Source organism: Salminus brasiliensis, chromosome 24 (assembly GCF_030463535.1).
Source record: "Salminus brasiliensis chromosome 24, fSalBra1.hap2, whole genome shotgun sequence".
Lineage (NCBI taxonomy): Eukaryota > Metazoa > Chordata > Actinopteri > Characiformes > Bryconidae > Salminus > Salminus brasiliensis.
In genome coordinates, this window is record NC_132901.1 from 7,668,756 (window position 1) to 7,692,851 (window position 24,096).

Here is a 24,096-nt window from a genome sequence, read left to right on the forward strand (position 1 = left end):
TGCCACACGGCTTTGCGGCATCGAGCGAGTTGAGTCTACAACGTTCTCATGTGGCTTTTAAGGGCCGGCCCCCTCGCTGCAGCGGGAGGTTCTACAGAACGCTGCAGCAGTTTGTGCTCACTCGCGCTCTCAGCAAAGCAGAACAATGGCAGAAGTCGCTCCAGCCCCAGCCGCCTCGGCGCCCGCCAAGGCCCCCAAGAAGAAGGCCGCCGCCCGCCCCAAGAAAGCCGGCCCCAGCGTGGGCGAGCTCATCGTCAAGGCCGTCTCGGCTTCCAAGGAGAGGAGCGGCGTGTCTCTCGCCGCCCTGAAGAAAGCCCTGGCTGCCGGCGGCTACGACGTCGAGAAGAACAACTCACGCGTTAAGCTCGCCGTCAAGAGCCTCGTCACCAAGGGCACTCTGGTGCAGACCAAAGGCACCGGCGCGTCGGGCTCTTTCAAGCTTAACAAGAAGCAGGCCGAGGCAAAGAAGAAGCCGGCCGCCAAGAAACCGGCACCTAAAGCTAAGAAGCCGGCCGCCAAGAAACCAGCCGCGGCCAAGAAGCCCAAGAAGGTAGCAGCCAAGAAACCCACTGCGGCTAAGAAATCCCCCAAGAAGGCCAAGAAGCCCGTCGCGGCCGCTAAGAAGGCAGCGAAGAGCCCCAAGAAGGCCAAGAAGCTGGCGGCTCCCAAAAAGGCGACCAAGAGCCCAAAGAAAGCCAAAACGGTCAAGCCTAAAGCAGCTAAGCCCAAAGCGGCGAAGGCGAAAAAGGCTGCCCCTAAGAAGAAGTAAAGTAAACAGTTACGCCGTTTACCTTCATGACTTATTTCTCTCTTCAACGGCTCTTTTAAGAGCCACCCACAGTTTCATAGAAAGCAGCTTTGCCCCCCTTGTTACTGCACAATGAAATGATTGTTAAAAAAAAAAAAAAACAACAACAACAACACAAAAATATCTCTCATTAGTTACCCCAAACAATAATTATATATGATAAATATTCTTTGGGGTTTGGTTTGGTCTTTCCTTCTATGACCACTGTTTGGTCGAACGTGTTACATTTGAGCTGGAAAGGGAAACGAAACACGGGGCACGAGTGGGGGTAAATGTTTCTTTCTTTAACCCGTTTTCTTTCTTCCTTCCTTTCTTTCTCTCTCTCGCTCACACAGACACAGCACGAGAGGAGGAGGGGGTCGGGTAGGAAAGCGAGCAGAGGTGGGAGGACGCTAGAGTCTGACGGCGGAAATGCGATTGGCTGTTGGTGCGCGTAGCTTTTAGCCAATAGGAACGTAGGCGTTTTTGCTATATCAACGGCGCTCGTTGGCCGGCGTGCATTATTTCAGCTTTGTTGGACGAACACGACTGACGCGAATCATGAGTGGAAGAGGCAAAACCGGTGGTAAAGCTAGGGCCAAGGCTAAGACCCGTTCGTCCCGCGCCGGACTGCAGTTCCCAGTTGGCCGTGTGCACAGGCTTCTGCGTAAAGGCAACTACGCTGAGCGGGTCGGCGCCGGCGCTCCCGTCTACTTGGCCGCCGTCCTGGAGTATCTCACCGCTGAGATTCTCGAGTTGGCTGGCAACGCCGCCCGCGACAACAAGAAGACCCGTATCATCCCCCGTCACCTGCAGCTGGCTGTTCGTAACGACGAGGAGCTGAACAAACTGCTCGGAGGAGTCACTATCGCCCAAGGTGGTGTGCTGCCCAACATTCAGGCTGTACTGCTGCCCAAGAAGACCGAGAAGACTGTGAAGACAAAGTAAATTGGCGCTCTCCGTTGATTTATCCATACACAAAGGCTCTTTTAAGAGCCACCCATTTTTTTCTAAGAAAAGTGCTGCTCCTTTACAAACACTACATATTCTTCACGTGATTTCCAACTGCATAAAAATAATAGCTTTATGAACCGATTTATTATATAAACACACCGCCGTCCTTTTTTTCTTTTTTTCTCTCGTGTTACTAGAATAGATAATTGCCGATATATTTTTTTCATATATTTCACGTACTGAGACCAACACCTCATGCATATGTGTATGTGTACACCCTTCATATATATATATATATATGTATATATATTAGACACACACATATATATGTTTGTGTGTAATGTTCGCAGTAATGTATATTAGTTTACAAATGTTGATTAGTTTGATCCTATTATTTTTCTTCTTATTATATATATATTTTTTTTTGTTGTTTTGTATTACAGGAGCCCGCCGCTTTGCTTTTAGGTTTGAAAAGAAGACGCCCAATAGTGTCACCGACGCATTGCCGGCCGCCCAATGGGAAACGGACAACTTCAAGACGCCCAATGAGCGGCAAGCGGCTTGAAAGCTTAAAAGCCATGTGAAGCGAGCGAGAACTCATTCTCTTTCTTTTCCCCGAGAGGAGTAGAGTTCAACGCGATGGCAAGAACCAAGCAGACCGCCCGTAAGTCCACCGGTGGCAAGGCCCCGAGGAAGCAGCTCGCCACCAAGGCTGCTCGCAAGAGTGCCCCAGCCACCGGCGGCGTGAAAAAGCCTCACCGTTACAGGCCCGGCACCGTGGCTCTGAGGGAGATCCGCCGCTACCAGAAGTCTACTGAGCTGCTGATCCGTAAGCTGCCCTTCCAGCGCCTAGTGCGTGAGATCGCTCAGGACTTCAAGACTGATCTCCGCTTCCAGAGCTCCGCCGTCATGGCCCTGCAGGAGGCTAGCGAGGCGTACTTGGTGGGTCTGTTTGAAGATACTAATCTGTGCGCTATCCACGCCAAGAGAGTCACCATCATGCCTAAAGACATCCAGCTGGCCCGCCGTATTCGCGGAGAGCGCGCTTAAACAGAGCGCTTCGACGTTTACCTGAAATACCCAACGGCTCTTTTAAGAGCCACCTACCCGTGTCCGCGCCGAAACAGCAAATGTCCGCCTCACCTCGGTGTTGCGTTTATATAATGTAAGGCTATTATGACGCGCGCGCTTCTAAATTCCATAGGATTGAGCGAGCGAAACCAGCCGTGAGACAGTGGTTGTGAAGATTAGGGAAAAAAGCAACTTCTGTATGTGTATATATAAATATATATATATATATATATATATATATATATATATATATATATATATATATATATATATATATATATATTTCACATCAAAATCGCCATTTTTAACGTGTTTTAATACATATGAATACTTTTCTTTTAATTCCTATCAATATGTTTATACATATTTAATAGTTTGGAAACTGTTCATTCACCCCAGCAGAAAGTAGAAGCCACTGCCGCTTCAGTAGAACACTACACTTTACACTATGTAGTGTTTAGGCCGGTTTTGGCCTATTACATACGGCATTAGTCATGGATGGAGCGTAGATCCCACCGCGTGGTGAAACTATACAACTGCAAGCACAGTTTCAGAGAGTAATGTATGTGTATATTCATATAATGAGAGCTTGATTTGGGGTACTTACGTTTCATACATATGCAACATGAGTTTGATTGCATAGAGAGTAAGCGAGACCAGGGCAGCAGTAAAGGAGGTAAGTGTATAGTCCGGAGAGGAATGTTTGTTTGTTTGTTTGTTTTTAATCTCTTTCAATACCTCTACCAGAACAAGGCATGTCTAACTCTAAAAAATTATATGTTTACTCTATATGTTAACTCTATAAAATTCATGTTTCCCGTCACATTGTTTGTAAAATTAACCCAGATCAGCGGGAAAACTCGCCAAAATTAAATGAATGTTGAGTCAGTATTGTTTTGTGCTATACTTCAAAAATTACCTTATTTAGTACAGTCTAGCTTGTCTGGAAGTATAACCCTTGAAGTATGGAGCAAATTAAATGAACCTTCCCAGAACATGTAAAATGATCATTAGAGAAGCCTAGGGAAAAGAAATAGTGAATAAATACTGGCAGGGGTAAAGTGTTTGTCCTGCCTAGGATGCACCCGGTTATGTAATAGAGAGTAGAAGCCTTTGAGCCTTGAGTACAGTAGTGCTCTTCTGTGTGGTGAATAGAAGGGCTTTTGGAAGTGCTCATTGCAAACGACCACCGTTGTTTTGGGATCATGGGCATATATGTCATGGATGGAGCGTGGATGCCATCGTGTGGTCAAACAAGGCAAATGCAAACGTTAACTACGTAGATTTATTCGTGAATGTGTGTGAATGTTACAGCTTTTTCATTTGATAGATGGTTGTGAACTCCAATACGTCTACTAAGTCATTTGTATTGCGGTGTTATTTTGGTTAGTGTTTTTTAAAGTACATTTTTAAAAATGTTTCTATTGAAGCATACTTCAGTTCAGGGCATTTTAGAAGCCAGCATGGTTACCAGTTCTCATGCTGCCAGGCAATGAAATGGAAACTTAATTTAGGGCAATTTTATACACATTAAATATGATTGTTAACTGCACCAATAAATCTAAAAAGTAATTACATGTCTTTTGGGATGATTTTCGTTTGGGCTTGGGTTTCATTTTAACAATATGCTAACGATAAAGTCGGACAGAAGGAAAGGTTTTGAAGAATGCTTGAAAGAAGCAGTCTTTAAGGAAGGCACTGTATTAGCCATCATGACAACCAAACAGCATGCAGTTAGGTAAAAAGCCACCAATTCACTCACTGCTAGAAGCCTTTGAGACAAATTGTAGAGTAGTGCACTTCTATGTAGGACCTTTGTTTCCTTCTCTTTAGAGCCCTTAAACTCTGTGTATCAGTTTATATTGAGGTTCCCATAATAATCATAAATCAATAAAGAAAACCGCTCATCTGCTATCAAGACCTGACTGAGGAGCTGGAGGCCAGTGAAGCAAAGCTAAAATATGGAAAAGCATACGCACCCTGCAAGGTTTCGGTCAGAGACTTTCTTCAAGGCATAGGTAAGTAACAAATGAATACAAAAGTGCTAACAAAAGTTTATCAACAGCTGACCGTACTGACTTGCTCCCTTGTGAGTTAGCTTCTAACTCTTTCTCCTCTTTCTGATTTTGCTTCTTTAAATGTCTGCATGGACCAAAAAAGAAAAAATCAAAAAGATGAATTGTTTTATATTTTGCAGATTTACATTTTGACCACCAGATGGCATCCACGCTCCATTCACGTACTACGACCACAGACTTAAAGCTTAGCCCTGAAACTCCATCAGAAGCCTAAGGGGTAGGTCTAGCCAAACTGCTTCCACTCACCCTGACTTCATCATGAGCTCTACACTTACTTTGCTTACCACAATGTCTTTCCATATTTCTTTATCATCCACTAACTGCAACATATGATAAAAGCAACATTAACTCCCTCTGTGTTTATCTAATCTAACATGACTTTTATTAGAAGATGTAAAGCGAGCCTGAGAAATCCAAGGGGTAAACATGTAGTTTTAGTTGGCCTCATTAGGAGCTTTTCCCTTGTATGCAATAATATACCATTTTTTCGATTTGTGTTTGATCTTTCTTACTTTAAATGTCTCTGTGGACACTATATCTTTAACTTGTAGTGTATTAGATCAACGACTACAATTCCCATGATGCCTAACTAAAGATGGTCTCTGACCAAAACCTTGCCAAATAAAATTGACTCATCTGCTATCAAGACCTGACCGAGGAGCTGGAGGCCAGTGGAGCAAAGCTAAAATATGGAAAAGCATACGCACCCTCAAATTGGTGCAAAAAAAAAAAAAAAAAATATATATATATATATATATATATATATATATATATATATATATATAATTAACCTGCATGGTTTAGGTCAGAGACTTTCTTCAAGGCATAGGTAAGTAACAAATGAATACAAAAGTGCTAACAAAAGTTTATCAACAGCCGACCGTACTGCCTCCTCCCTTGTAAGTTAGCTTCTCTGCTATTTAAATGTAACTCTTTCTCCTCTTTCTGATTTTGCTTCTTTAATTGTCTCCGTGGACAATAAATAAATAAATAAATAAATTAAAAATTGCAAGATTAATTGTTTTACATTTTGACCACACGATGGCATCCACGCTCCATTTACGTACTATGACCACAGTCTTGAGGCCTAGCCTTGAAACTCCATCAGAAGCCTAAAAGACTTGACTAGAGAAGTGCACTTCTGTGTAGTGTATACAGTGTAAGGGATTTAGGAAGTGCCCTATTGCAAACGTCACCGTTGTTTTGGGATCGTGGATATATGTCATGGATGGAGCGTGGATGCAATCGTGTGGTCAAACTCGCAAATGCAAACGCTAAAAACATAGATGTATACGTGTATGTGTGTGAATGTTACAGCTTTTACATATGACAGATGGTTGTGAACTCCAGTAAGTCTACTAAGTTCTACCAAGGAACTTTTGGGCATTTTAGTAGCCAGCATGATAACCAGTTGTCATGCTACCAGGCAATGAAATGAAAACTTAATTTAGGGCACCGTAATTTTGTTTGGGTTTTAACAATATGCTAATGATAAAGTAGGACAGAAGAAAACAAAATATTCAATACTGTATTATCTCCTTACAGATCTTGATAAAATGTCTTTAGTTAAAGAATGCTTGATAGAAGCACTCTTTATTTAAGGCACTTTATTATCAGTTAGGTAAAAAGCCAACAATTCGCTCACTAAGAGACAAACTGTAGAGTAGTGCAGTTCTATGTAGGACCTTTGTTCTCCTCCCCTTAGAGCCCTTAAATTCTATGTTGTATGGTTATGTGTATGTATGTATGCATCAGCTTATATTGAGGTCAACATAATAATCATAAATCAATAAAGAACACCGCTCTGCTATCAAGACCTGGCTGAAGAGCTGGAGGCAAGTGGGGCAAAGCTAAAAATTGGAAAGCGGATGCACCATCAGCGCAAAAAATCATTTAACCTGCAAGGTCAGAGACTTTCTTCAAGGCATAGGTAAGTAACAAATTAACACAAAAGTGCTAACAAAGGTGTATCAAAAGCCAGCCGTACTCACTTGTGAATTAGCTTTTTTGTGCTTCTCAAATTTAACTCTTTCTCCTCTTTCTGATTTTGCTTCTTTAAATGTCTCTGTGGACCAAAAAAATATATATATATCTATTTATATTTTGCAGATTTACATTTTGACCACCAGATGGCATCCACGCTCCATTCACGTACTACGACCACAGTCTTAAAGCTTAGCCCTGAAACTCCATCAGAATCCTAAAGGGTAGGTCAAGCCAAACTGCTTCCACTCACCCTGACTTCATCATGAGCTTTACACTTTATATCACCACAATTTCTTTATCATCCACTAACTGCAACATATGTCTAAGGCTTTATCATCCACTAACTGCAACATACTTTGCTTTCCACAATTTCTTTCCTTCCTTTCTCTTCCACTAACTGCTAACCAATATGGCTGTTATTAGAATATGTATAGTGGAAACCTGAGGAATCCAAATGGTGTGGGTTTAGTTTAAGTTGGCCTCAATTTACTTTATGTGCAAAAATATTTCAGTGGTGGTTTGTGTGTGTGTGAGAGAGAGAGAGAGAAAGAGAGAGAGAGAGAGAGAGAGAGAGAGAGAGAGAGAGACATGCATTTGTAGACATATATATGGCTTGCTTTATGCATACTCATTCATTCTGACAGAAAATACAAACCCTGTACTGGTTTGTGTGTTTCTTTAAACGTCTTTATGTCAATGTGTCAATGACACGATGTGTCTTTATCCTGTAGTGTCAAGATCAAGGACTACAATTCCCATGATGACTAACTACAAGTTCGATAGATGACGTATTATTGATTATCTATCTATCTATCTATCTATCTATCTATCTATCTATATATCTCTATATATATATCTTCATCTAATGATGAAATCCGATAACTGCACGTCCAGTCACAGTAAAAAGTAAACCGTGTGCCATGGTGTACAGTAGTGGGCTGATCTTCGTGGGTGCTTGTTTTATGCTTGCAAGGTCGTAACCCTAGTACTAAATAGCCATTTATGTGATTTATATTCAGGTGCATTGAGGAAGGACTAATTTTGTCGTGTGTGTGTGTGTGTAATAAACGCTGCGCACGTTAGAATGGCGTGATGTAGTGTGACTTTGTTGTATACGAGACCGAGGCGCACATGGCGACAGCCATCAGAGGGCTGACCGAGGTATTTGTCGTGTTAAGACATATGTTAGCTACTTTTAATGTTCATACATGTGAAACGTCATTTTTTTTTTAGTCCTTACACTACTGGACCCTGGTTAGCTCCGGTGTGTCGTTGTTAGCACGATAACGTTTGCTAACTTGCCAAAAATGAAGTAGATAATGATATCCGATAACTCGATTTTGCCGAGAGCCTAAAGTTGTACACCCAGTCACAGCAAATTGATGTAGAACTGCCGTTGCTGGATCTATGTGTGGAGTTGTACATAGCTTGGAGCCAGCTTAGCGATTTGCAGCGTGGCTAACGCGGCCAGCATAAATAGTAAAGCGCAAATATGAGCCTAATTATGAGGGGTCATTATTTGTTGACCACAGTGCAGTACCACATGCAGAGTTGTAGCATAAAAGTACGCAATACAGCCGTGATTGGTGGCTGTTGAGTGATTTGAGTTAACTTGCTTTTTCAGGTCCCCACATGAGCTAACAAAGCGATTAGCATGCTAGCTAACTCGGATGGTACAAACAATAACATACGCCAGCGAGTGTAAATACCTGTCAGATAAATACACACTCGCTCGAGTCAGTCAAGTTTTATTATGAAACGGTGTATATAGCAACATTTATACGTTTACTGTCGTGGTTGAAACCGAGAAGCCACCTTGGAGAGTAGCATGATGGCTAGGTGTCTTAAAATTAATCACAGAAATAACGATATTACGGACACGTGCGTAGTTCTCTATATTGTTATTTGGAGCAAGTGAGGGAGAAACAGTCGTGCTTAAACCCGGCTACCAACAACGTATCTTCTGGTTTTCAGAGCTGGGCAGCCTGTGTAGCTTGCTAGCTAGTGTTTTGTTTACAAAAGATTATTTTCGTTAGCTAGTTGCCGAAACGACATCGGTCAACCGAGAGAAAAAACAAGAAACAAAAAAAAAACAATTCCCAAGCAGCTCACTACTCCCTGTGGAGTGCACGATGTCACGAAAAAACGGCTTCTATACTCACCTAGTGCACTAGAGAGTACTGGAGTGCGGTTTAGGATTGTACAACACACAATCAATTACTACAATAATAACAATAATAATGTCAAGTGTGTAATCTTTCTAAGAAAACGGTGCATAAATGTTTATTTACAAAGGTCACATGGCCCCTATGCACTTCAAATTTCGTGAAAAGGAGTCAGAGGCTGTGTATGAGCCTACTTTGAGTCACTGTAAGTTCATCTTAAGCCTAGGTCACTGAATTTTATTAATTCATTCAGCTATTTATTTATTTATTTTAAGATTTCGCCATAAGACCAAGCTATTTCAGAAGTGATTTTAGCTCCTAATTATAGTTTAGCTTACTTTTTAATTATAAGGTCAAGCAGGTCTGGAGCTAGGCTGTAGGTTTCGAAGCTAAATCATGATGAGTTAAAGTATTCAGAGTGAAGGTTATGCATGATCCAAAGTGTGCTGCGTTATTATTATTACTATTATTAGTTTATTCCTTTTTAGAACACTTGGAGTCTGGATGCCATTGTGTGGCCAGACTGTGAAACTACAAGCAGTAGAAGGAAGACATGCTGCAAATGCATTGAGAAGTGATGCTATTATTGCTTGACTTTGACTATTGATTGTCCCCCCCCCCCCCATGTACACCACATGTTAATGAAATCCACATGAAATCCAAAAAGAGCACTTTTTTGAATTTTGAACATGAGTACATCCAGAGGGTACGGAATTAATATTTAATTCCGAATTAATATTAATATACTGTATTTTGTATGGCTACCCACTCAGTGGCTTTATGTGCAATCTTTGAGTGGTCTAGGCATGTTTGAGACGCTGTACAGCAAAACAAGCGTTCTGCTCACGTACAGAGTATGAGGCGGAGCTAATGTACTGTGACGTCGCTCGGTTCCCTTGCTTTCATTTAGGTCCTATAGAGGAGTATAACATGCGTGTCTCTGGCTCCCCAGCTTCATAGATTCTCTTCTCGTCGACTGGGAAAAGAAGCAGCGAGGATGTCAGGCAGAGGCAAGGGCGGCAAAGGCCTTGGGAAAGGAGGCGCCAAGCGTCATCGTAAAGTGCTTCGCGATAACATCCAGGGTATCACAAAGCCGGCTATTCGCCGTCTGGCTCGTCGTGGTGGCGTCAAGCGTATCTCCGGTCTGATCTACGAAGAGACCCGCGGTGTGCTCAAAGTGTTCCTGGAAAACGTGATCAGGGACGCAGTCACGTACACTGAGCATGCCAAAAGAAAGACCGTCACCGCTATGGATGTGGTGTACGCCCTGAAGCGCCAGGGACGCACTCTGTACGGATTCGGAGGTTAAACGCTCGGCCTGAACAGCTCTAAACACAACGGCTCTTTTAAGAGCCACCCACAAATCCAGCAAAAGAGCCTGTTTCTATTCTTAGTTTGTTATCAAATAAGGCAGTCGATCTCCCGCATACTCTGTATTAAAATGTAATATACCGGAAGAATACATGTGTATATATACATATAATAGATATGTCTGTATATATGTATTGTTTTCCATTTTGCCCCCCGTGTGCGTTGGTTAAATCCGAACTATATGTCTTAATAAATCCTGATAGAAAAAAAATCGCCGTCAACGCCGCTGTGCCGAAAAACAGAAAAACAGCCCTGTAGATTAAGAATGCGCGGGAAGAATGTTGCAAGAATCATATTTGTTTGTTTGTTTCAATATAGTCAATGATGGTGGTTATGAATCTCCCGGTTAAGAAGCTAATTTTATATATATGAAGAATACATATAGTTTTCAATTTCCCCCGTATGCGTTGATTAAACGTTTGAATAAATTCAGAATATCGCCGTCAACGCCGATGTGGCGAAAAATAATGTGCCGTCTGCACGGTGGGTAAAAATGCGCGGGTAGGCGAACAAAGAGAATGCTGCTCAGGGGAGGGGGAAGGGAAGAGGAGAATAGGGAGGGGAGGGGAGGGAGGGGAGGGGAGGGGAGGGGAATGAAGGGTGGGGGGTTGGCAAGAAGAGAGCGGACAATTTGTTGTCCAATGGTCGTTTGACGGCATTCTGGAGGCGGTACCTCGTCTAATTAAAATGCTAGAGTCTAAATAATGTGGGAGCTTATCGCCTCCCCCTCATTCTTCAGTCTTACTCGACGAGGAGCAGTATGCCTGAGCCAGCTAAGTCCGCGCCCAAGAAGGGATCCAAGAAAGCCGTGACCAAGACGGCCGGGAAAGGAGGCAAGAAGCGCAGAAAGTCCAGGAAGGAGAGCTATGCCATCTACGTGTACAAGGTGCTGAAGCAGGTCCACCCTGACACTGGAATCTCCTCTAAAGCGATGGGCATCATGAACTCGTTCGTGAACGACATCTTCGAGCGCATCGCCGGTGAGTCTTCTCGTTTGGCTCACTACAACAAACGTTCTACTATCACCTCTAGGGAGATCCAGACCGCTGTGCGTCTGCTCCTTCCCGGTGAGTTGGCTAAGCACGCCGTGTCAGAGGGCACAAAGGCTGTCACCAAGTACACGAGCTCCAAGTAAATAGTGATAGCGGCATAATCCAAACCCAACGGCTCTTTTAAGAGCCACCCACGGTTTCTTCCAAAGAGCAGTTTTATTCAAGAACCAAGTAACTTATAATACTAATTATTATTATTATTATTATTATTTATTAGAGAGTGCCTTTATTGTTACATACTTATTGATGTATGTAAATCAACTTACTTAATTGTTTGTTTGCATTTAATTGGTATAGTGTACTAGGATTCAGGGACAGAGCAGCAAACTAAAATACTGTGCCATACTAACTGTATGGAGTGGGCTTGTAGTGCTAAGTGGGATAAATGAAGCTGCACATCACCTGTGAAAGACCAGTCCAGAGGAGATCAGCCTTACAGGTGGGGAAGAGTGAGGCAGGAAACCATACTAGGGTTGACTTAAACCCTAGAATTACACACCCGATCTTTGTAATGAAAGCTGTCTAGTATATATAACCAGGCATACGGTTAGGCTCCCCACAAGCCTTTTTTGTTGGGTCACAGAAGGGTGAAGTTAGTTAAAGCCTTAGGTTTATGGTGGGATTTGAGTGAGCAAAAGTAGGTTCAGAGCAAGGCTTTTGATGTAGAGGGTCGAAGTAAGACAAAAGGACGAGGGTAGAATAATTAAATTGAGGTAGCGTAAGTAAAAAAGTATGGTGAAAGTGTGTTTAGTGCAGATGTGATCTAGGAAGAGTGAGTAACAGTGGCTTTGTAAGGAGGCCTCAGGTTTATGATGAAGGTGGATTGAGTTAAAGTGACCGTGAGCTTAGGCCTTTGCCTTAGGATACAAAGGAAGGTTCAGTGAAAGTCAGTTTCAACATAAGCCATCAGCCTGATGTTTTGGATACACATGGATACACATGGCCTCGGCCTACTGAGGACTGCACATCTAAGTAGAATGGTCATGACTGCATGGAATGGGTTAAATGAAAGCAAAAGTTTGGTGTGTTGCTTATTGAGATAGAGGGAAGGATGGGGTTAATTTGTTTTAGGACAAGAATGAAATTGCAGTTGTTTCATGTGAGGGGTTCGAATGAGGATGGAGTGATTTTGTATAATGGTTGGATGAAGGATGGGGTTATTTCATTTTAGGGTTGGAGAGAGAAGGTGGTGGGGTTTGTATTAGAGTATGAATGAAAATGGGTTATTTTATTTTGGGGTTAGAAGGCGGATGGGGTTATTTTGTTTCATTGTTAGAATGATGTTAAGGTTATGTTGTACTAGGTTAAGAGGGAGGACAGAGTTATTTTGTATTAGGACTATTTGGTTGGGTCACAAAAAGATGAATTTGGTTGAAGCCTTAGGTTAATGTTGAGATTCGAGCGAGCAAGAATAGGTTCAGAGCTAGACTTTTGATGTAGAGGGTTGAAGCAAGGCAAAAGGACGAGGGTAGAGTAAATAAAATAGTATGGCGGTCAAAGGCCTCAGGTTTATGATGAAGGTGGATTGAATTAAAGTGAACGTGAGCTTAGGCCTTTGCCTTAGGATACAAAGGAAGATTCAGTAAAAGTAAAACAGTTTCAACATAAGCCATCAGCCTGATGTTTTGGATACACATGCCCTTGGCCTACTGAGGAATGCACATCTAAGTAGAATGGTCATGACTGCATGGAATGGGTTAAATGAAAGCAAAAGTTTGGTGTGTTGCTTATTGAGATAGAGGGAGGGATGGGGTTAATTTGTTTTAGGACAAGAATGAGATTGCAGTTGTTTCATGTGAGGGGTTCGAATGAGGATGGAGTTATTTTGTATAATGGTTGGAAGAAGGATGGGGTTATTTCATTTAGGGTTGGAGAGAGAAAATGGTTATTTTCTATTAGGGTTAAAATGAGAATGGGGTTTTAGGGTTTAAATGAGCTTGGGTTTATTTTGTATTGGGGATAGAGTGAAGGTGCAGTTATTTTGTATTAGGGTTTGAAAAAGGGCATGATTATTTCATGTGATTTTTAGAATAAGGTTTGTCTTTTTTTTAAGATTTTGTTTTTGCGTTTTAGGGTGGGGGGGTGGATGCAGTTATTTTGTGTTAGGGTTAGTATGAGATTTTTGGCTATGGTATATTGGGTGTGTTGAGGTGATGAAGGAAATGAAGGTGCGAGTGCGTATTAGGGGACCTATGGAGAGCCGTTCCGTTCATACTGCGCACACACGGCAACACTGTGCTTTACACACTCCTCAAGGTCGCCCCGCACGACGAGCAAAACAACGCACCCACGTCTCGGATGCCCAGCACGCTCTCGCCGAGGCTCTCCTCCAACGCACCGGATAACACTCGCCCAGTTCGTGGCACCTTTTGTCGCCGTTTTCCACAGATTAGCACGCCAAATGCGCCGCCGCCCGTTCGGTACGCCGGTAGCGTGGCACGCTTCGGTGAGCGCCGTATTAAACGCGGCGTCGTTACGCTGCCCTTCCCGTCTTCTCAACACACGGTGGAGCCTCTCGGAGACGAGAGAGCATTTCTACGCTCGCCAAGTTGAGCTTTCGCCCATATTTCGCTCGACAAACGCCGAGAGAAAACACAAGTGCGAGACTGTCGCTGCCACACGGCTTTGCGGCATCGAGCGAGTTGAGTCTATAACGTTCTCATGTGGCTTTTAAGGGCCGGCCCCCTCGCTGCAGCGGGAGGTTCTACAGAACGCTGCAGCAGTTTGTGCTCACTCGCGCTCTCAGCAAAGCAGAACAATGGCAGAAGTCGCTCCAGCCCCAGCCGCCTCGGCGCCCGCCAAGGCCCCCAAGAAGAAGGCCGCCGCCCGCCCCAAGAAAGCCGGCCCCAGCGTGGGTGAGCTCATCGTCAAGGCCGTCTCGGCTTCCAAGGAGAGGAGCGGCGTGTCTCTCGCCGCCCTGAAGAAAGCCCTGGCTGCCGGCGGCTACGACGTCGAGAAGAACAACTCACGCGTTAAGCTCGCCGTCAAGAGCCTCGTCACCAAGGGCACTCTGGTGCAGACCAAAGGCACCGGCGCGTCGGGCTCTTTCAAGCTTAACAAGAAGCAGGCCGAGGCAAAGAAGAAGCCGGCCGCCAAGAAACCGGCACCTAAAGCTAAGAAGCCGGCCGCCAAGAAACCAGCCGCGGCCAAGAAGCCCAAGAAGGTAGCAGCCAAGAAACCCACTGCGGCTAAGAAATCCCCCAAGAAGGCCAAGAAGCCCGTCGCGGCCGCTAAGAAGGCAGCGAAGAGCCCAAGAAGGCCAAGAAGCCGGCGGCTCCCAAAAAGGCGACCAAGAGCCCAAAGAAAGCCAAAACGGTCAAGCCTAAAGCAGCTAAGCCCAAAGCGGCGAAGGCGAAAAAGGCTGCCCCTAAGAAGAAGTAAAGTAAACAGTTACGCCGTTTACCTTCATGACTTATTTCTCTCTTCAACGGCTCTTTTAAGAGCCACCCACAGTTTCATAGAAAGCAGCTTTCCCCCCCTTGTTACTGCACAATGAAATGATTGTTAAAAAAAAAAAAAAACAACAACAACAACACAAAAATATCTCTCATTAGTTACCCCAAACAATAATTATATATGATAAATATTCTTTGGGGTTTGGTTTGGTCTTTCCTTCTATGACCACTGTTTGGTCGAACGTGTTACATTTGAGCTGGAAAGGGAAACGAAACACGGGGCACGAGTGGGGGTAAATGTTTCTTTCTTTAACCCGTTTTCTTTCTTCCTTCCTTTCTTTCTCTCTCTCGCTCACACAGACACAGCACGAGAGGAGGAGGGGGTCGGGTAGGAAAGCGAGCAGAGGTGGGAGGACGCTAGAGTCTGACGGCGGAAATGCGATTGGCTGTTGGTGCGCGTAGCTTTTAGCCAATAGGAACGTAGGCGTTTTTGCTATATCAACGGCGCTCGTTGGCCGGCGTGCATTATTTCAGCTTTGTTGGACGAACACGACTGACGCGAATCATGAGTGGAAGAGGCAAAACCGGTGGTAAAGCTAGGGCCAAGGCTAAGACCCGTTCGTCCCGCGCCGGACTGCAGTTCCCAGTTGGCCGTGTGCACAGGCTTCTGCGTAAAGGCAACTACGCTGAGCGGGTCGGCGCCGGCGCTCCCGTCTACTTGGCCGCCGTCCTGGAGTATCTCACCGCTGAGATTCTCGAGTTGGCTGGCAACGCCGCCCGCGACAACAAGAAGACCCGTATCATCCCCCGTCACCTGCAGCTGGCTGTTCGTAACGACGAGGAGCTGAACAAACTGCTCGGAGGAGTCACTATCGCCCAAGGTGGTGTGCTGCCCAACATTCAGGCTGTACTGCTGCCCAAGAAGACCGAGAAGACTGTGAAAACAAAGTAAATTGGCGCTCTCCGTTGATTTATCTATACACAAAGGCTCTTTTAAGAGCCACCCATTTTTTTCTAAGAAAAGTGCTGCTCCTTTACAAACACTACATATTCTTCACGTGATTTCCAACTGCATAAAAATAATAGCTTTATGAACCGATTTATTATATAAACACACCGCCGTCCTTTTTTTCTTTTTTTCTCTCGTGTTACTAGAATAGATAATTGCCGATATATTTTTTTCATATATTTCACGTACTGAGACCAACACCTCATGCATATGTGTATGTATACACCCTTCATATATATATATATATGTATATATATTAGACACACACATATATATGTTTGTGTGTAATGTTCGCAGTAATGTATATTAGTTTACAAATGTTGATTAGTTTGATCCTATTATTTTTCTTCTTATTATATATATATTTTTTTTGTTGTTTTGTATTACAGGAGCCCGCCGCTTTGCTTTTAGGTTTGAAAAGAAGACGCCCAATAGTGTCACCGACGCATTGCCGGCCGCCCAATGGGAAACGGACAACTTCAAGACGCCCAATGAGCGGCAAGCGGCTTGAAAGCTTAAAAGCCATGTGAAGCGAGCGAGAACTCATTCTCTTTCTTTTCCCCGAGAGGAGTAGAGTTCAACGCGATGGCAAGAACCAAGCAGACCGCCCGTAAGTCCACCGGTGGCAAGGCCCCGAGGAAGCAGCTCGCCACCAAGGCTGCTCGCAAGAGTGCCCCAGCCACCGGCGGCGTGAAAAAGCCTCACCGTTACAGGCCCGGCACCGTGGCTCTGAGGGAGATCCGCCGCTACCAGAAGTCTACTGAGCTGCTGATCCGTAAGCTGCCCTTCCAGCGCCTAGTGCGTGAGATCGCTCAGGACTTCAAGACTGATCTCCGCTTCCAGAGCTCCGCCGTCATGGCCCTGCAGGAGGCTAGCGAGGCGTACTTGGTGGGTCTGTTTGAAGATACTAATCTGTGCGCTATCCACGCCAAGAGAGTCACCATCATGCCTAAAGACATCCAGCTGGCCCGCCGTATTCGCGGAGAGCGCGCTTAAACAGAGCGCTTCGACGTTTACCTGAAATACCCAACGGCTCTTTTAAGAGCCACCTACCCGTGTCCGCGCCGAAACAGCAAATGTCCGCCTCACCTCGGTGTTGCGTTTATATAATGTAAGGCTATTATGACGCGCGCGCTTCTAAATTCCATAGGATTGAGCGAGCGAAACCAGCCGTGAGACAGTGGTTGTGAAGATTAGGGAAAAAAGCAACTTCTGTATGTGTATATATATATATATATATATATATATATATATATATATATATATTTCACATCAAAATCGCCATTTTTAACGTGTTTTAATACATATGAATACTTTTCTTTTAATTCCTATCAATATGTTTATACATATTTAATAGTTTGGAAACTGTTCATTCACCCCAGCAGAAAGTAGAAGCCACTGCCGCTTCAGTAGAACACTACACTTTACACTATGTAGTGTTTAGGCCGGTTTTGGCCTATTACATACGGCATTAGTCATGGATGGAGCGTAGATCCCACCGCGTGGTGAAACTATACAACTGCAAGCACAGTTTCAGAGAGTAATGTATGTGTATATTCATATAATGAGAGCTTGATTTGGGGTACTTACGTTTCATACATATGCAACATGAGTTTGATTGCATAGAGAGTAAGCGAGACCAGGGCAGCAGTAAAGGAGGTAAGTGTATAGTCCGGAGAGGAATGTTTGTTTGTTTGTTTGTTTTTAATCTCTTTCAATACCTCTACCAGAACAAGGCATGTCTAACTCTAAAAAATTATATGTTTACTCTATATGTTAACTCTATAAAATTCATGTTTCCCGTCACATTGTTTGTAAAATTAACCCAGATCAGCGGGAAAACTCGCCAAAATTAAATGAATGTTGAGTCAGTATTGTTTTGTGCTATACTTCAAAAATTACCTTATTTAGTACAGTCTAGCTTGTCTGGAAGTATAACCCTTGAAGTATGGAGCAAATTAAATGAACCTTCCCAGAACATGTAAAATGATCATTAGAGAAGCCTAGGGAAAAGAAATAGTGAATAAATACTGGCAGGGGTAAAGTGTTTGTCCTGCCTAGGATGCACCCGGTTATGTAATAGAGAGTAGAAGCCTTTGAGCCTTGAGTACAGTAGTGCTCTTCTGTGTGGTGAATAGAAGGGCTTTTGGAAGTGCTCATTGCAAACGACCACCGTTGTTTTGGGATCATGGGCATATATGTCATGGATGGAGCGTGGATGCCATCGTGTGGTCAAACAAGGCAAATGCAAACGTTAACTACGTAGATTTATTCGTGAATGTGTGTGAATGTTACAGCTTTTTCATTTGATAGATGGTTGTGAACTCCAATACGTCTACTAAGTCATTTGTATTGCGGTGTTATTTTGGTTAGTGTTTTTTAAAGTACATTTTTAAAAATGTTTCTATTGAAGCATACTTCAGTTCAGGGCATTTTAGAAGCCAGCATGGTTACCAGTTCTCATGCTGCCAGGCAATGAAATGGAAACTTAATTTAGGGCAATTTTATACACATTAAATATGATTGTTAACTGCACCAATAAATCTAAAAAGTAATTACATGTCTTTTGGGATGATTTTCGTTTGGGCTTGGGTTTCATTTTAACAATATGCTAACGATAAAGTCGGACAGAAGGAAAGGTTTTGAAGAATGCTTGAAAGAAGCAGTCTTTAAGGAAGGCACTGTATTAGCCATCATGACAACCAAACAGCATGCAGTTAGGTAAAAAGCCACCAATTCACTCACTGCTAGAAGCCTTTGAGACAAATTGTAGAGTAGTGCACTTCTATGTAGGACCTTTGTTTCCTTCTCTTTAGAGCCCTTAAACTCTGTGTATCAGTTTATATTGAGGTTCCCATAATAATCATAAATCAATAAAGAAAACCGCTCATCTGCTATCAAGACCTGACTGAGGAGCTGGAGGCCAGTGAAGCAAAGCTAAAATATGGAAAAGCATACGCACCCTGCAAGGTTTCGGTCAGAGACTTTCTTCAAGGCATAGGTAAGTAACAAATGAATACAAAAGTGCTAACAAAAGTTTATCAACAGCTGACCGTACTGACTTGCTCCCTTGTGAGTTAGCTTCTAACTCTTTCTCCTCTTTCTGATTTTGCTTCTTTAAATGTCTGCATGGACCAAAAAAGAAAAAATCAAAAAGATGAATTGTTTTATATTTTGCAGATTTACATTTTGACCACCAGATGGCATCCACGCTCCATTCACGTACTACGACCACAGACTTAAAGCTTAGCCCTGAAACTCCATCAGAAGCCTAAGGGGTAGGTCTAGCCAAACTGCTTCCACTCACCCTGACTTCATCATGAGCTCTACACTTACTTTGCTTACCACAATGTCTTTCCATATTTCTTTATCATCCACTAACTGCAACATATGATAAAAGCAACATTAACTCCCTCTGTGTTTATCTAATCTAACATGACTTTTATTAGAAGATGTAAAGCGAGCCTGAGAAATCCAAGGGGTAAACATGTAGTTTTAGTTGGCCTCATTAGGAGCTTTTCCCTTGTATGCAATAATATACCATTTTTTCGATTTGTGTTTGATCTTTCTTACTTTAAATGTCTCTGTGGACACTATATCTTTAACTTGTAGTGTATTAGATCAACGACTACAATTCCCATGATGCCTAACTAAAGATGGTCTCTGACCAAAACCTTGCCAAATAAAATTGACTCATCTGCTATCAAGACCTGACCGAGGAGCTGGAGGCCAGTGGAGCAAAGCTAAAATATGGAAAAGCATACGCACCCTCAAATTGGTGCAAAAAAAAAAAAAAAAAATATATATATATATATATATATATATATATATATATATATATATATAATTAACCTGCATGGTTTAGGTCAGAGACTTTCTTCAAGGCATAGGTAAGTAACAAATGAATACAAAAGTGCTAACAAAAGTTTATCAACAGCCGACCGTACTGCCTCCTCCCTTGTAAGTTAGCTTCTCTGCTATTTAAATGTAACTCTTTCTCCTCTTTCTGATTTTGCTTCTTTAATTGTCTCCGTGGACAATAAATAAATAAATAAATAAATTAAAAATTGCAAGATTAATTGTTTTACATTTTGACCACACGATGGCATCCACGCTCCATTTACGTACTATGACCACAGTCTTGAGGCCTAGCCTTGAAACTCCATCAGAAGCCTAAAAGACTTGACTAGAGAAGTGCACTTCTGTGTAGTGTATACAGTGTAAGGGATTTAGGAAGTGCCCTATTGCAAACGTCACCGTTGTTTTGGATCGTGGATATATGTCATGGATGGAGCGTGGATGCAATCGTGTGGTCAAACTCGCAAATGCAAACGCTAAAAACATAGATGTATACGTGTATGTGTGTGAATGTTACAGCTTTTACATATGACAGATGGTTGTGAACTCCAGTAAGTCTACTAAGTTCTACCAAGGAACTTTTGGGCATTTTAGTAGCCAGCATGATAACCAGTTGTCATGCTACCAGGCAATGAAATGAAAACTTAATTTAGGGCACCGTAATTTTGTTTGGGTTTTAACAATATGCTAATGATAAAGTAGGACAGAAGAAAACAAAATATTCAATACTGTATTATCTCCTTACAGATCTTGATAAAATGTCTTTAGTTAAAGAATGCTTGATAGAAGCACTCTTTATTTAAGGCACTTTATTATCAGTTAGGTAAAAAGCCAACAATTCGCTCACTAAGAGACAAACTGTAGAGTAGTGCAGTTCTATGTAGGACCTTTGTTCTCCTCCCCTTAGAGCCCTTAAATTCTATGTTGTATGGTTATGTGTATGTATGTATGCATCAGCTTATATTGAGGTCAACATAATAATCATAAATCAATAAAGAACACCGCTCTGCTATCAAGACCTGGCTGAAGAGCTGGAGGCAAGTGGGGCAAAGCTAAAAATTGGAAAGCGGATGCACCATCAGCGCAAAAAATCATTTAACCTGCAAGGTCAGAGACTTTCTTCAAGGCATAGGTAAGTAACAAATTAACACAAAAGTGCTAACAAAGGTGTATCAAAAGCCAGCCGTACTCACTTGTGAATTAGCTTTTTTGTGCTTCTCAAATTTAACTCTTTCTCCTCTTTCTGATTTTGCTTCTTTAAATGTCTCTGTGGACCAAAAAAATATATATATATCTATTTATATTTTGCAGATTTACATTTTGACCACCAGATGGCATCCACGCTCCATTCACGTACTACGACCACAGTCTTAAAGCTTAGCCCTGAAACTCCATCAGAATCCTAAAGGGTAGGTCAAGCCAAACTGCTTCCACTCACCCTGACTTCATCATGAGCTTTACACTTTATATCACCACAATTTCTTTATCATCCACTAACTGCAACATATGTCTAAGGCTTTATCATCCACTAACTGCAACATACTTTGCTTTCCACAATTTCTTTCCTTCCTTTCTCTTCCACTAACTGCTAACCAATATGGCTGTTATTAGAATATGTATAGTGGAAACCTGAGGAATCCAAATGGTGTGGGTTTAGTTTAAGTTGGCCTCAATTTACTTTATGTGCAAAAATATTTCAGTGGTGGTTTGTGTGTGTGTGTTGATTATCTATCTATCTATCTATCTATCTATCTATCTATCTATCTATCTATCTATCTATCTATATATCTCTATATATATATCTTCATCTAATGATGAAATCCGATAACTGCACGTCCAGTCACAGTAAAAAGTAAACCGTGTGCAATGGTGTACAGTAGTGGGCTGATCTTCGTGGGTGCTTGTTTTATGCTTGCAAGGTCGTAACCCTAGTACTAAATAGCCATTTATGTGATTTATATTCAGGTGCATTGAGGAAGGACTAATTTTGTCGTGTGTGTGTGTGTGTAATAAACGCTGCGCACGTTAGAATGGCGTGATGTAGTGTGACTTTGTTGTATACGAGACCGAGGCGCACATGGCGACAGCCATCAGAGGGCTGACCGAGGTATTTGTCGTGTTAAGACATATGTTAGCTACTTTTAATGTTCATACATGTGAAACGTCATTTTTTTTTTAGTCCTTACACTACTGGACCCTGGTTAGCTCCGGTGTGTCGTTGTTAGCACGATAACGTTTGCTAACTTGCCAAAAATGAAGTAGATAATGATATCCGATAACTCGATTTTGCCGAGAGCCTAAAGTTGTACACCCAGTCACAGCAAATTGATGTAGAACTGCCGTTGCTGGATCTATGTGTGGAGTTGTACATAGCTTGGAGCCAGCTTAGCGATTTGCAGCGTGGCTAACGCGGCCAGCATAAATAGTAAAGCGCAAATATGAGCCTAATTATGAGGGGTCATTATTTGTTGACCACAGTGCAGTACCACATGCAGAGTTGTAGCATAAAAGTACGCAATACAGCCGTGATTGGTGGCTGTTGAGTGATTTGAGTTAACTTGCTTTTTCAGGTCCCCACATGAGCTAACAAAGCGATTAGCATGCTAGCTAACTCGGATGGTACAAACAATAACATACGCCAGCGAGTGTAAATACCTGTCAGATAAATACACACTCGCTCGAGTCAGTCAAGTTTTATTATGAAACGGTGTATATAGCAACATTTATACGTTTACTGTCGTGGTTGAAACCGAGAAGCCACCTTGGAGAGTAGCATGATGGCTAGGTGTCTTAAAATTAATCACAGAAATAACGATATTACGGACACGTGCGTAGTTCTCTATATTGTTATTTGGAGCAAGTGAGGGAGAAACAGTCGTGCTTAAACCCGGCTACCAACAACGTATCTTCTGGTTTTCAGAGCTGGGCAGCCTGTGTAGCTTGCTAGCTAGTGTTTTGTTTACAAAAGATTATTTTCGTTAGCTAGTTGCCGAAACGACATCGGTCAACCGAGAGAAAAAACAAGAAACAAAAAAAAAAACAATTCCCAAGCAGCTCACTACTCCCTGTGGAGTGCACGATGTCACGAAAAAACGGCTTCTATACTCACCTAGTGCACTAGAGAGTACTGGAGTGCGGTTTAGGATTGTACAACACACAATCAATTACTACAATAATAACAATAATAATGTCAAGTGTGTAATCTTTCTAAGAAAACGGTGCATAAATGTTTATTTACAAAGGTCACATGGCCCCTATGCACTTCAAATTTCGTGAAAAGGAGTCAGAGGCTGTGTATGAGCCTACTTTGAGTCACTGTAAGTTCATCTTAAGCCTAGGTCACTGAATTTTATTAATTCATTCAGCTATTTATTTATTTATTTTAAGATTTCGCCATAAGACCAAGCTATTTCAGAAGTGATTTTAGCTCCTAATTATAGTTTAGCTTACTTTTTAATTATAAGGTCAAGCAGGTCTGGAGCTAGGCTGTAGGTTTCGAAGCTAAATCATGATGAGTTAAAGTATTCAGAGTGAAGGTTATGCATGATCCAAAGTGTGCTGCGTTATTATTATTACTATTATTAGTTTATTCCTTTTTAGAACACTTGGAGTCTGGATGCCATTGTGTGGCCAGACTGTGAAACTACAAGCAGTAGAAGGAAGACATGCTGCAAATGCATTGAGAAGTGATGCTATTATTGCTTGACTTTGACTATTGATTGTCCCCCCCCCCCCCCCCCCCCCCATGTACACCACATGTTAATGAAATCCACATGAAATCCAAAAAGAGCACTTTTTTGAATTTTGAACATGAGTACATCCAGAGGGTACGGAATTAATATTTAATTCCGAATTAATATTAATATACTGTATTTTGTATGGCTACCCACTCAGTGGCTTTATGTGCAATCTTTGAGTGGTCTAGGCATGTTTGAGACGCTGTACAGCAAAACAAGCGTTCTGCTCACGTACAGAGTATGAGGCGGAGCTAATGTACTGTGACGTCGCTCGGTTCCCTTGCTTTCATTTAGGTCCTATAGAGGAGTATAACATGCGTGTCTCTGGCTCCCCAGCTTCATAGATTCTCTTCTCGTCGACTGGGAAAAGAAGCAGCGAGGATGTCAGGCAGAGGCAAGGGCGGCAAAGGCCTTGGGAAAGGAGGCGCCAAGCGTCATCGTAAAGTGCTTCGCGATAACATCCAGGGTATCACAAAGCCGGCTATTCGCCGTCTGGCTCGTCGTGGTGGCGTCAAGCGTATCTCCGGTCTGATCTACGAAGAGACCCGCGGTGTGCTCAAAGTGTTCCTGGAAAACGTGATCAGGGACGCAGTCACGTACACTGAGCATGCCAAAAGAAAGACCGTCACCGCA

The 24,096-nt window shown here is 42.7% G+C and overlaps 5 protein-coding genes across 5 annotated transcripts; all 5 read left to right on the forward strand.

Annotated features, from left to right (window-relative positions):
* The first annotated feature begins 1,348 nt into the window (after window positions 1-1,348).
* On the forward strand, window positions 1,349-15,811 carry LOC140547173 (uncharacterized). The gene is made up of 2 exons (XM_072670761.1): window positions 1,349-1,731; window positions 15,394-15,811. The coding sequence occupies exons 1-2, from the start codon at window positions 1,349-1,351 to the stop codon at window positions 15,809-15,811; spliced, it is 801 nt and encodes a 266-aa protein (XP_072526862.1).
* LOC140546823 (histone H3) lies at window positions 2,381-2,791 on the forward strand. Its single transcript, XM_072670240.1, has one exon. The coding sequence runs from the start codon at window positions 2,381-2,383 to the stop codon at window positions 2,789-2,791; it is 411 nt and encodes a 136-aa protein (XP_072526341.1).
* LOC140546929 (histone H4) lies at window positions 10,039-10,350 on the forward strand. Its single transcript, XM_072670398.1, has one exon. The coding sequence runs from the start codon at window positions 10,039-10,041 to the stop codon at window positions 10,348-10,350; it is 312 nt and encodes a 103-aa protein (XP_072526499.1).
* Window positions 11,173-11,547, forward strand: LOC140546741 (histone H2B). The gene has a single exon (XM_072670130.1). It carries the CDS (start codon window positions 11,173-11,175, stop codon window positions 11,545-11,547), a length of 375 nt encoding a protein of 124 aa, XP_072526231.1.
* Window positions 15,812-16,453: 642 nt separating the features above from the next.
* Window positions 16,454-16,864, forward strand: LOC140546822 (histone H3). The gene has a single exon (XM_072670239.1). It carries the CDS (start codon window positions 16,454-16,456, stop codon window positions 16,862-16,864), a length of 411 nt encoding a protein of 136 aa, XP_072526340.1.
* Window positions 16,865-24,096: the final 7,232 nt, after the last annotated feature.

Bases quoted from the DNA above. Each gene is read 5' to 3' on its own strand.
- LOC140547173 (XM_072670761.1), top strand. From the start codon at position 1,349: ATGAGTGGAAGAGGCAAAACCGGTGGTAAAGCTAGGGCCAAGGCTAAG. The intron at 1,732-15,393 runs GTAAATTGGCGC...GCATTATTTCAG, and splicing joins GAGAAGACTGTGAAGACAAA to CTTTGTTGGACGAACACGAC.
- LOC140546823 (XM_072670240.1), top strand. From the start codon at position 2,381: ATGGCAAGAACCAAGCAGACCGCCCGTAAGTCCACCGGTGGCAAGGCC.
- LOC140546929 (XM_072670398.1), top strand. From the start codon at position 10,039: ATGTCAGGCAGAGGCAAGGGCGGCAAAGGCCTTGGGAAAGGAGGCGCC.
- LOC140546741 (XM_072670130.1), top strand. From the start codon at position 11,173: ATGCCTGAGCCAGCTAAGTCCGCGCCCAAGAAGGGATCCAAGAAAGCC.
- LOC140546822 (XM_072670239.1), top strand. From the start codon at position 16,454: ATGGCAAGAACCAAGCAGACCGCCCGTAAGTCCACCGGTGGCAAGGCC.